Source organism: Antedon bifida, chromosome 5 (genome assembly GCF_963402885.1).
Source record: "Antedon bifida chromosome 5, ecAntBifi1.1, whole genome shotgun sequence".
NCBI classification, from domain to species: domain Eukaryota; kingdom Metazoa; phylum Echinodermata; class Crinoidea; order Comatulida; family Antedonidae; genus Antedon; species Antedon bifida.
The window spans coordinates 28,073,539-28,086,408 of record NC_136230.1 but is presented as its reverse complement, the minus strand read 5'-3'; the positions used below and the strand labels follow the sequence as shown (position 1 = coordinate 28,086,408).

The 12,870-nt window shown below is 32.9% G+C and overlaps 2 protein-coding genes across 4 annotated transcripts in view; both read left to right on the top strand.

The window, feature by feature from the left end:
* The window catches only part of LOC144841878 (protocadherin Fat 4-like), a 61,491-nt gene extending 54,476 nt beyond the window's left edge, over positions 1 to 7,015 (top strand). The window contains exons 8-12 of the mRNA XM_078698155.1: positions 3,082 to 3,170; positions 3,729 to 4,033; positions 4,289 to 4,500; positions 4,647 to 4,914; positions 5,064 to 7,015. Coding sequence (XP_078554281.1) covers positions 3,082 to 3,170; positions 3,729 to 4,033; positions 4,289 to 4,500; positions 4,647 to 4,914; positions 5,064 to 6,802 — 2,613 coding nt within the window. The 3' untranslated portion in view covers positions 6,803 to 7,015. The remainder of the gene's footprint in view (positions 1 to 3,081; positions 3,171 to 3,728; positions 4,034 to 4,288; positions 4,501 to 4,646; positions 4,915 to 5,063) is intronic.
* Positions 7,016 to 8,488: 1,473 nt separating this feature from the next.
* Positions 8,489 to 12,827, top strand: LOC144841884 (uncharacterized). 3 transcript variants are annotated; one of them, XM_078698168.1, is made up of 5 exons: positions 8,489 to 8,631; positions 9,108 to 9,428; positions 9,459 to 9,532; positions 10,360 to 10,518; positions 11,403 to 12,827. In XM_078698168.1, exons 1-5 carry the CDS (start codon positions 8,525 to 8,527, stop codon positions 12,311 to 12,313), a joined length of 1,572 nt encoding a protein of 523 aa, XP_078554294.1. In that variant the 5' UTR covers positions 8,489 to 8,524; the 3' UTR covers positions 12,314 to 12,827. The 3 variants fall into 3 exon arrangements, with proteins under 3 accessions (XP_078554294.1, XP_078554295.1, XP_078554292.1); XM_078698169.1 differs by having other exon boundaries at positions 9,108 to 9,532; positions 11,403 to 11,981; positions 12,096 to 12,827; XM_078698166.1 differs by having other exon boundaries at positions 9,108 to 9,532.
* Positions 12,828 to 12,870: the final 43 nt, after the last annotated feature.

Sequence of the window (12,870 nt, the reverse complement as noted above, 5' to 3'; positions counted from 1 at the left end):
GTGTTCTGCAAGTAAATAAAATGAAAATAATTTGGAAATGAATTTAGAAATAATATTTTGAGTTAAAGGTCCTCATCATTATAATGTAGTGTTACTAGGTCAATTTGTACATCCCTCACCTGGTGTTCTTTGAACAACTATTTTATCACGGCCTAGATATAATTTGTACCAGTAGTGATGATATATTGCAAGGGTGTAGGATCAAATGAACAACTGAATAACACAAGTTGCTTGTGGGCCTAGGAATGATAGGTATCACTTGCATCTAGATTGTGTGGCCGATAAAAAAGTCAGGTTCCAAAGCTTAGGTAATTAGCTTGACATTCTGCGTGGAATCACCAGATAGAAACAGCTTTGAGGCAAACGTGGAGTAATATGAAACACTATGGAACATTAACAGATGTACAGTATTATAAAATAGAAATTTTATATTGTATTATCTTTCATAGTATATTCCACAACAACAGCTTTTGATATTGATTTATTTTTAACATTTCTTTTGTACAAAAACACATTTTTGTTAAAATTGGTCGCATTTCTGAAATTAGAAATAACTCAATAAAGGGTCAATTTTAGATAATAAATAAATTGATAAATCAGAAATTCAAATATTATAATCCTTCTATATTATGGAAATGTGTTTTTATCATTAACATATCGGGTGCATGTGAACTATACATTATGTTTCCAAATTCTGGTAGTAGTATAGTAGTAAATTATAATATTCAATTTGTTATCAACCATTTGATTTTGATAAAAGTTGAAGTATTGAACAATTTAGTAATTCCAAAAACTAGATATTTAATTTTTTAATAAAATTGTTAAAATCATTCAATTTGAAAACGTGACCAAATCAAGGTTTTTTATTTCACACTTTTTGGTATGAGGCTAATCTTACACATTCTCTTGGGGTCTTTACAAGGTTTAAATGACAATCTAGGTGAGATTTTAATTTGTGATTTCTGCTGACAAAGATGAGAATGGGACAAATTTTCACCCAGGGAATAAGACTGTTTTTATCAAGAAGTACAATAAAGCTTGGTTATACTTTTCTTTCTTGTATGCTTAGTTTAGGTGAAGGTTTAGCTACTTTAGTTTCTGACAAAGCATAGAGAAGGGGGTTAGATTTCATCCCTAGGAGAGAGGGATGTTACCTTTGGTTATGGGTGATAAAGTTCTGATTGGGATCGAAGGTTTAGATGATAAGTTTGCTTTGGAAAAAGACAGTAAAGTTAAATTAAGCTTGCTACTATAAAACGGCTACATCACGTTTCATTCATAGAATTATTACAATTATTTAGGAATCCTTATTTTTCTTGGATATAATTGTAAAATAGATTTTCATATAATATTTAAATTATTATTTGTTTAAAGCATAATCCAAGATTACGGTTAAAATATATACTACAGTTGTTTTCAATTGTTTGGGATCTTGTTATAACTGTACAGTTTGTTAATGCAATAAAGTATGATTTTAGTTATAGAAAATAGAGATAATCCTTTAATAAAAATTTAATTTTTTTTTTAAATGTTTTGTAAAAATATAATCAGTAGGCCTACATACATAAGTAGAAATTAATATTATCTTTGATTACATATAATATAGGGACAATTTCATAATTTATTAATATTTCTCCATTGTTTATTATTTATAATCAGTCTCTTGTTAGTTACATCCATAAAATGTTTTGTAAAAATATAATCAGTAGGCCTACATACATAAGTAGAAATTAATATTATCTTTGATTACATATAATATAGGGACAATTTCATAATTTATTAATATTTCTCCATTGTTTATTATTTATAATCAGTCTCTTGTTAGTTACATCCAAACTGATACAATTTATTTGGTCACGTTCCATACAAATAAAACATGGAAACATTAGATTCTCATTTAACAGATCACATCATGTCTATGCACTGAATATTACCCTCCCTTCTGTAGTTGCTGTTTTCAATTTAAACACACCTCTTGGGGGCTAGGTTATAAATTGTGAGGGAATAAAACCACTCAAGGTTACATTGTAGAATTAGCAGGAGAAAGTTAGTACAACAGTTAACTGGTCACAGAAGACATAATCTTTAGCGCTTCACCGCAACTATAACCAAATTACTAGCGCTATTAAGAGTGTTTGTATCAAAGTTACCATGCAAGATACCGACTTTATGTCACGTTCATGCTTACCAATCATAATAAACATTATTGTCGGTATGATGTTGATACATCGCAGACATTTCAGATTTTTATGTTACAGTTAATCATAAATAGAGACGTCTAATACATTTTGTTGCACACAAAACATAATGAGAACAGTAATTGTTCTGATATGCAGAATATAAACCGTCATTTCTTTTTTTTTTAATAGTGTGACATGCCCATAATTAGGAATTATGTAACCATATGTGGTTATGTGATGAATATTTTTATCATTAGAAATTATGTAATCATTTGGATGTAATAATAGGATGAAGAATATTTGGATGAACAATTTTTAGGAAATAGGCCAACATTGATATAAATATTTAAAATGTCATAGCTAACTTATTTCTCCATGGTCGTAGTTATATCAGCTCATACAAGAACACAACACAGAACAGGAATGTAAAAGCACTTTACATTAGACATATGCTAAAGTATTTATAGTTGTCCTCATTCCCAAGTTGTGATTGTCAAAGTATTCTTTACATGATCAATTCCATTGTAAAGTTAATTTGACAGGTTTGCACAGCACAGGTGTATCAGTACTAGTATTAATTGCTTGCTTGTTCTTTTTTCTATCATTCAATCTTGTTATTGCTGTATTCTATTATAGCACAAAATGTAATTTCTATGTATGCAATCGGGCTACTTTGTCGGCCACCATGGTAGGCCTAGTTTCCCGAGAACCATGGTAATCCCAGATAAAATCTTCATTAATTTTTAGTTTAACTGAAAAATATTTCATTAAAATGAGACTTATACTGTGGGTTCTGAAGGTTCACCTATGCAAACTTAAAAGTTATTCTGTAGTCCTGTACTCTTCTGTAATAAACAATTTGCATTTTAAAGATAATTTTTATTTAATTATTTCATTTTAGACCTGTGACTTGGTTTTGTTTGACACTGACTGCCCTAGCCCTGATGTTACCAACATGTGCCGTGCCTCTAGGTCAGCAAATCTTGCCCGGTAAGTCAAAAATTAAAAGAATTATCAAAAGTAAATATAAATACTACTCTTAGCCTGGGAACAAAAAACAACAACAAAATATTAACAAGTAGAAGACAAATGCTATTGGGACATGAGTTTTATAGTTAGCATTCCAGATTGGAAGTGATGCGAATGAAGAGAAAATTAAGTATGATGTTTGCGTTGCATTATACAGATGTGTACAAATAAGACGTGACTTTGCCACGAGTTGGTGTCAATGTTTTTTGGAAACTTGAAGGACATGTCGGCTTGTTTTAATGTGTTACAATTTGGTGTAAAGTTATAATAATCAATCAAATCCCTTAGGACACATAAAATAATGTACTGTATATATGATTTTTTAAATTAATACACAAATTGACCTCTACCTGTTCAACTATCACAGAAGCCCAGGTTAAGAATCTGGCTCTGTTTGGGTCTTTGGCTACAATTCATGACCTCCACTCGAAAGAATGTATCTAAATGGTAATGAATTTACTAAGAGATCATGTAAAATATATTTTGAAATTTAATATTGTAATAATGTTTTCATTTCAGAGGATTAAATTTGCAAGGTGTACCAGTTAGCATTGGTGGCGTAATGTCGATCAAAAACGTAACGGATCGATATTGGCAAGTCTCCACCGCTGATTTCGTTGGCTGCGTACGTGACATCTACATTAATGGTCAGCGTCTTGGCGACACCAACATTTTGCGGTCTGAAGGAACAATTGAAGGTTGTCCCCGAGATCTGACCATGTGCAATGAGCAATCGTGTGCGGGACAAAGTGTATGTGTGGATGAATGGTGGTCATACAGATGCGATTGTGAAGACGGGACAGCAGGTGTTACTTGCAATGAAGGTACGGTTATGTCCCGAAAGTTAAGTCCCCTAATAGAAGTTTGCTGCAGTGTTAAAATATATATTACCCCTTAATAGGGGTGTCTGAAAGGGAGAGTTCTACTGTATAAACTTTGTTCAAAAACTACAAAAACAATTTACTCCAATGAGTGACTCTCAATAGATAAATATATTTTTATATTTTACATTTTCTTTGAATAAAGGTTTTATAAAATTTCTAGTTTTTAATCAAACTCTTTATTCTGTTCTTCTCTAGTTCCTGCGCCAGTGTCATTTGGTTCAGGTGCGTATGTGGAGTACACTGTAAAGGAAAGTTATAAAAGACAACAACAACTAGACTCTGCAAAAACCAACAATCGCAAACGAAGAGCGACCGACAAACAATCATTGACGATTCAGTTCCGTACCCAAGCTGATAATGGTCTACTGTTGTTAGTGAAGACAGGAGAGGAGTTCACTTTGCTACAGGTAAATCAATTGGTCATGGTTAATTGATTATTTTGGTGTATTAAACTTTGGAAATTTTGTGGAAGTGGTATAGTAGTCATCAAATAAGAATAAAGTCTAAAATGTTCAACTTAACCACTCTTATATTTTTTTAAATTATATTTTAGGTTGTAAATGGAGAGTTAACCTATTCCTATGGATCGTTGTCCTCTACCATTGGTGGCATTACCATATCAAACCCAAAGTGTAAGAGCGGAACTTGGCACAATGCCAGCATTACACGTGACAATCGCCATATTGCCCTCAGTCTTGATGAAGTAGTCGAGAGCAAGACTTTTGACCAGACACCACCAGACTTTGCTGGTGTTGATGTCAGTTTGATGTCACTTGGTGGCACAAAGGATGATCTTATAGTGGATGGAATATCAGTCAGTGGTACGTCTTTTTGAGTGTCTATATTCATTCGTTTGATAACAAATTTAATATACAATATTTATTGAAAAAACTATATTAACAAATGGTTACAATAGTTTTATTATTGTTGTATTAATTAATTATTTACTATTAATTTGTTTTCATTGTAGGGTTTGACGGTTGCGTGGACAGCTTTAGTTTAAATGGTGAAGAGCTGCCCTTTGATGGCAGTAACGAAGCATTTGAAGCTACCGTATCAGACAATGCTGCCAAGGGATGCGTCGGTGTTGATTTGTGCGTATCAAACCCATGTCTTGAATCTGAAACGTGCATTGATAAGGGAACGCACTACGAGTGTACATCACAAACAAAATGTGGTGATACATTCTGTAAAGAAAATGAGGATTGTGTTGGTAATGATGTAAGTGCGCCGATGTGCCAAGTTTCATCAAGTGATACCGATAATTCGCTTGTTATCATCCTTATCGTTGTCTTTATCATTCTTGCCGGAATCATTGCTGCATTATTATTTTTCATCTTCTGGAGACGACGAAAGGAGAAGAAAATTGGAATACCAAACGGTCCTTCGGTTTTCTCAAGCACTGAGGATGATATGAATCAACAACCAGGTCACTACAATATGGCATTTGATGACCCTTCGATGGTCAAAGGTCATATGGAAATTACGCTTCGACAACCAGACATATTAGAAAATGAATCTAATCGTTATAAATATCCAAATATAAGCCCAATTTCTAGAAATATGATAATGGAAACAGATGACGTTACCATCGGGATAGAAGACAACATCGATGAACAAATAGTTCCTGAACATTATGATATTGAGAACGCTAGCAGTATAGCGCCCTCAGATGTTGAAGCGACATATTATTATAGAAATTATCACAACATGGATAAAAGGAGTAGAAAACATAATCATGGAAAACGTAGTCCTAATCCACTATTAGCTCGTATGCATCGTGAGAGTCCAGTTAGCCAAATGTCCAGGCAAAGTCCGAATCCATTGTTACGGGCTAGCCCCTACCTACCGACTGAAAGTACACCAGTACAGTCAGCTAGGCAGAGTCCGGCAGGCTTTAAACCAAACATTCGTGCTAGTCCAGTGCACAATAGCCAGCCTACATCACCGACAAAGGACTTGCTACAAAAGAGGGCTAATTCGCAATATAGTCTTACAAGCGAGCAACACAGCGTTTATAGCGCCCCTACTGTACGCACTTCAAGTCCAGCATTGAATCAACTAAACTTAAAATCGCAATCACAGACAAAAATGCGCACTCCAAATAGTATTCCCAACGATGCACCAGTTGGTTTGACTGTGGACGAGGTTAAGCGTTTGAACACTGCGCGACCTGACCTCATGATGGGCAGTCACGCCAGTACTATGGACAATTTATCGTCGTTAAGTAGTGGTGACGAAACAGGGGTGAAGAGCAGCGTTCTTATTGATTCAACTCGTCTGTTAGAACCGCCTGACTCGACATCAGACGAGAGCAATGACTCTTTCACATGCTCGGAATTTGAATCCGAGTCCGAACATCCTATGACGAGAAATGAACTCGAACCAGGGACTTTAATATTCTCGCGGTTAGCGGAAGTAGAAAATGAAACCGATGAAATTGATCATGACTCTACGGTCGCTTACAATTACGAAGGTTTTAATTCGATTGGAGGATCATTAAGTACGTTGTTCATGTCGGAAGACGATCTTCCGCATTCAAAACGTAACGGTTTATTTAACTGGGATCAGTTGCTTAACTGGGGACCAGCATTCGAGAAACTAGTTGGAGTTTTTAAAGATATTTCACAATTACAAGACTCCGATTCTGATTCTTGTACAAAAATATCTCAAGATATAAACCATACAATCGAAGAAGAGTATGTGTAATATCAAAGTTATATCGAAATATGTAAAAATATAGTTATTAATTTATTAAAAGAATGAAAATATAAATAAAATACTTCCATAGTTTTGATAAACATTCCATTCAGAAACTTGCGATATGAATAATTAATGTAACGCTTAGATGAGACCAAAATGGTACATTTTTTATAAAACGTTCTTCAGTTTGTCAAAATAAAGTATTTTTGTATAAATGCATTTCAAATCGTCCTGTAATGTATTTACTGTCTCTAAATGTTTATGCAAAAAGGTTTTATAAATACTGTATTCCACATCTAATATACCTTGTAATGTAAATAGTTTTTTAAACATTGTTGACAAAGACTTCAGTTATGACAATATATTTTAATTGTGACTTTTGAACTAAAAGAATATCAGATGTCAGTAACTACTAAAAGTATTACAATTAAGGTGTTATAATTTTTTTAAATTATCCATTTTTATACTGAATTTTTATAATGTCCATAATTATTATTTACATATGTGTGTCATTAGAATAAGAAAAATTGTAAACTGTGGTGATTTGTACCCAGAATTTAAATACATAGGGCAGGTGCTCATTCATGTGTACCATCAGCATTTTATATCTCGTAAAAGCATTAGTTAATTCTACAATTGTTTTGTGACATAATTTAAAGATAAAGTTCAGATTTAAATAAATATTTGTAACAATTAATTGAAAGTTAGATCAAAATATATTCTTAATAAGTATAATCACTTTGATATTTTAAGTTCTATCTGAGGATTTTAACCAACATTGAAGTACTCTTTAACTTACCTTTTAGCAATTAGCTTAAAAAGAAGCAATAACATGGTTTTCCTTCCATCATGTTTCATTATAGCAATTTTTGAATAATAATAAATGATAATTGATATACACATTTGAAATTGCCTTTCACAAGAAGGCAATAACTTATATGTTGTTTAAATATAATGTATACAACATTATTTGGTTAAAAAGAAACCACAACTCCCTCGTGGGTCTGGTTATTTTCTTATAATAATTAATATGGGGCGCCATTAGCAGCAAAAGTATTTACAGTATTAAATGCTAATTAACAGGACATAATGGGTCTTTATCTGTGAACACTGATGTATTGCATTTTGTACTTTATTCAAATACAGTATGACACCTTGAAAAATAATAAAATCACACTTCTCGATTGGCCATAATACCTTTAATTAACCAAAAGCATATTTACAATTTTTTAAATTAATTTTTTAGCTTAAAAACGTCCATTTACTCTGTAAATTCTGTATTTTTTTTATATATGTAAAAAGCAATATTGTAGTAGATAAAAGAATATCATAAATTGTGAATTATCATGTTTTTCTTAATTTCTTTTATATCTAATTATGTAAAATTACTCTTTAATTTATTTAGGAGAGTAAATTTTAAAATTGTACTAAGCGTCAAGGAAAATCTTAAGTATTTAATGTATATACCAAAAGTTTCTTTTACGATAAAACTTAAGCTTGCCACACCAGGACATTGTGGAAAATAAAGATTAACAGTATACTCTATGTCATTATTTTTCTATTCTTTGAGTTACACGTATCAATTCAATACAAAACTTGCATTAAATATTACGTACCTGGGAAAATCAGCAAGGGAGCCATCTATCGACCAGTATAGCCAAAACGGCCGCCATTTTGAATTAAGAGCATTTTGAGAGTTACGACGTTTAGACAAACTGCGTTTTAACTATGGTTGCTGGATCTGCTTACTGTGCGGCAATAAATTGCAAAAACAAAAGACCTAAAGGCCTAGGAAGTAAAATACCATTTTACAGGTTTCCAAAAGACAAAGAAAGGTGAAGAAAGTTTTCTACTGTCATTTAGTGACGACAAATAAAATGTATTACGTGGACCCGCCGGGAGTGGGCGCCTTCAGTATTCAGGTCCACCGTTCAGTCTCTGTAGCGGTTCCGGCAGTAGCTTGCTGCTGGGCTTTTTAGCCGGATGCCCTTTTGGCCTAGGCCTACAGCCCAGATTACTAACTAGGCTGGGCTAGGCGAGTGGTCGAACACTACGTTACGTGACTTGCCTAGTCTATACCCACCACTATTATAAAGGAGGGACCGTAGCTAGGCCTGTACTGGAGTCTAGAAATTATAGTTAGCAAACTCCTAACTAAGTAAATAGAGGGCAGGCTACTACTAGCCTAGTAGTAAGTGCAGTTAGAAACGATTACCAGACTAAAGTGACACTGACAGTGAGCAACTAAATAAAAGGAATTGATAATAAAAGTATTACTCTCTATGTTTTATTTACTGTTTAATTTATATAGGTGTGCTGTATGGGTTGACAACTGCAGAAGGAAAGACTACAGGGGGAAATGTTCTGAATATTTGCACAGAAATTGTAGATTATGTGCAGAACATTTTGAAGAATCCCAGAAATTCAAATTTTCCAATAAACTGGTTTGGAATGCAATTCCGACTCTCTTTGATGTTCCAAATCCGCCACGAAGATTACCAAAAAGACGGGTATTTGTGGGAAAAGTACAAAATGAGCAGAAGTTGGTGGCCAAAGTACAAAACGAGCAGACATTAGTGGCCAGCGTACAAAATGAGGAGATGGTGGTAGTGGCCAGCAGAGTACAAAATGATGAGATGCTAGAGGCCGGAGTACAAAATGAGGAGATGCTAGTGGCCGGAGTACAAAATGAGGAAGATAACAACATGCCACAGAACAAAATTAAAAATAAAAGAAGTAAATATTTAACGATTACAATTTATATCATTGTTGATAATATGAAATGCGAGTCTTTTCTATGCAAATGCATCATATTTGATTTTTAAAAATATATGAAAATTGCTTTTTCTGCTAATTTGCAATTTCAATTTCTTTCTACACATTTGTCTATGCAACACTGGCGAAAATGTTCTCTGAATAAAGTGCTGAAAAAATTTGAATTTGAAAATATTTCTTACAAAAAATGCTGCTCGACATTTTAAAATTAATCATTGTTCTTTCTTCAGATATATTTATGATTAATTATTAAAAAGATGTCCTTCAATCCCAAAAATACATACAAATCAAAGATAGTTCTATGAATCACATGCCCATTTAAAAATGGTCAATTTTGAACTTAAATGTGCTGTATGTGTGACCTCAAGGCATGCAACTGAATACCCTCTAGAGATTCACGTCAACCAATCAAAGGGTGAGAATCCAAAATCGTTTAACCGTGAACCCTCATAGACGTTTTTTTGGGTCCAACAGCTGGGATCTATAAATTATAGTTGAGTTTACAAAGTCGCAAAACTGCCTTAGATACTATAACTGCTACTTGCTTTATATCTGAATGAGTAGTCCTCATGGGACGTAGCTGGCTAGAGCAGCAGCGTGAAAAAATCATTTTCTGCAAAGTTGTAGACATTCATAGTTGATTCAAAATGTATATATTCCTTACTTATTTTACCAATAAACAAGCAGCTAGAGGGATTAAGTTCAATTAGGTTGGCCCTGGTCTCCCCAATTTCAGTTTTTTTTTTATGTATCAAAATTGAAAAAAAATATTCATTTTTTCTACAAAGGTGCTTCAATCTTCAAAGATCACGATTATGTACGAAAGAGAAACAACAATCCTGTGATTATCCTGAGGGAAGTTCTGGATAAAACAAACAAACCCGCAAATACTGTCACTATCCAGAAGCTAAATGTGGACAAACGAAAAAACCAACAGAGTACAATAGGTAAAGTATTTTCCTAGTTGTTTTATCATTTTAAATGAAAAAACTTTTTTTATAACTATTTATCAAAGCCATGTTTTTAATATAATCAAACAAACCTTAAGTTTGTCTTATTATGTGACAAAAAATGTGACCAATGGATGATGTCATATCACTACCATATTTGGGCACATCACTACCAAATTTTTTGTCAAACTGTTGTGGTTTGATAGTGTAGACGAGCTTTACATGTCTGTGTTTCAAATGGCGTACATCATGTAAATGTTTGTAGTATAATATTTAGGGAGAGATTATTATCAGATAAACAAGCAGCTTTACAATGTTAAACTAGTGATACCAAAACAGTGTACAGTGGTTATCATTTTCTTAAAATGTAATGATGTTAATAATAGAGTAATATTATCTTCTGCACAATCTTTGCACCTGTATTCATAGTATTGTTTTGTATATGCATATTTGATATTGTTATATTTAATGTTTTTATATTTAATGTTGTTATATTTAATACTGTTATATTTAATACTGTTATATTTAATACTGTTATATTTAATATTGTTATATTTAATATTGTTATATTTAATATTGTTATATTTAATACTGTTATATTTAATACTGTTATATTTAATACTGTTATATTTAATACTGTTATATTTAATACTGTTATATTTAATACTGTTATATTTAATACTGTTATATTTAATACTGTTATATTTAGTACTGTTATATTTAATATTGTTATATTTAATATTGTTATATTTAATACTGTTATATTTAATACTGTTATATTTAATATTGTTATATTTAATACTGTTATATTTAATACTGTTATATTTAATACTGTTATATTTAATATTGTTATATTTAATACTGTTATATGTTTATTTCAGTTGTACCTATAGAACAAGTTGCCTACGTTCAATCACCGAATCAAAAACCTCAGCTGACCAAAGATCAGCAGCAGATACAATCGTTGCTAAGTGAGAGGGAAGAGATGGAAAAAGAAATTTTGAGCCACCAGATGGAGAGATACAAAATGCAAACATTGGTTAAACGGTGTCTAGATTCCCAAAAAACTTCTAGAAGACAACGAGTACAAATATGCCGACTTCGAAAAAGAGTAGAAGCTCTAAAAGATAAAGTGTCGAAGACGATAGAATGCGATAATTCTGAGGAGCATTTAATAAAGCTAGCTAAAAACCATATTAGTGGAACAACTCTAGATTTTTTTGTATCTCAGATAACTGGAGTTAATAAGAAAGAGGGCAGACGGTATAAAGAGGGTGTAATGTCACTGGCGATGAAAGTGTACAAGGAAAGCCCGAAAGCGTATGCAGAGCTTTGTAAAGTTTTTACATTGCCTATAGTATCAACATTAAAAAAGAGAGCCCGTAAGCTGCTCAAGGCAAGTCAGGGAACTGCACCCCAAAACACTGGTGGCAGTATTGATAAACAGGTCACTGGTGGCAGTATTGATCAACAGATCACTGGTGGCAGTGTTGATGCACAGATCACTGGTGGCAGTGTTGATGCACAGATCAGTGGTGGAAGTATTGATAAACAGATCTCTGTCACTGTTCCAGCATTGTACCAGGAATCTGCAACCGCTGTAGAAGAGATAGTTGGAATCATCGAGGCAAACCCTTCCGAGCAGCAGACAGTATACCACAACATTTCTGAAGCTGCTGATGGCTCAAACTTGCCGGCTATGGTAGACCGTATGGTTGAACTTTCACCTCTTGTTGTCATATCTCTTGGTGAATCCTTAGCAAAAGATGCAGCTACTGAATTCACAGCTTAATTAGCAATAATTCTTACTGTTGAAAGAGCGCTTCATGTTTAAATCTTATTGTTAGTGATGCCTGAAAGTGATACTAACTGCGTAGTGGTTTTATAAAAACAGCATTTTTGCATAAAATGTGGACATGTACTATCTTCACATAATGTTAGCTCCAAGAAATGTTCATTTCAATTTTGTTTGCCTCCAGAAAATTCAACTAACATGTGTAGTACAGTAGTAGTATGTATAATCACTTTGTGCGAACACAACCCATTTCACATGTGTAGTGTCTAGACATTCTGCTGTCACTCTGTGGCAATAACTATATGAATCGCAACTTTTGTTTCGAGGTAACAGTTTAACATTTGATTGAGCATCGTTTATTTGGCTTTAAAAATGTTGTTATTAACTTAAGGCTAATATCCAAATGATGTATATAGACCAACCTAAATTTTGCACTTTGGAAAAACACTGTACACCATACTGTATGTTTATTGTTTGTAATGTTTAATAATATTAAAAAATAGAGATTTAAGTTGTCTTTTATGAGATTTTTTGGAATTGATGATTTGTGAGTC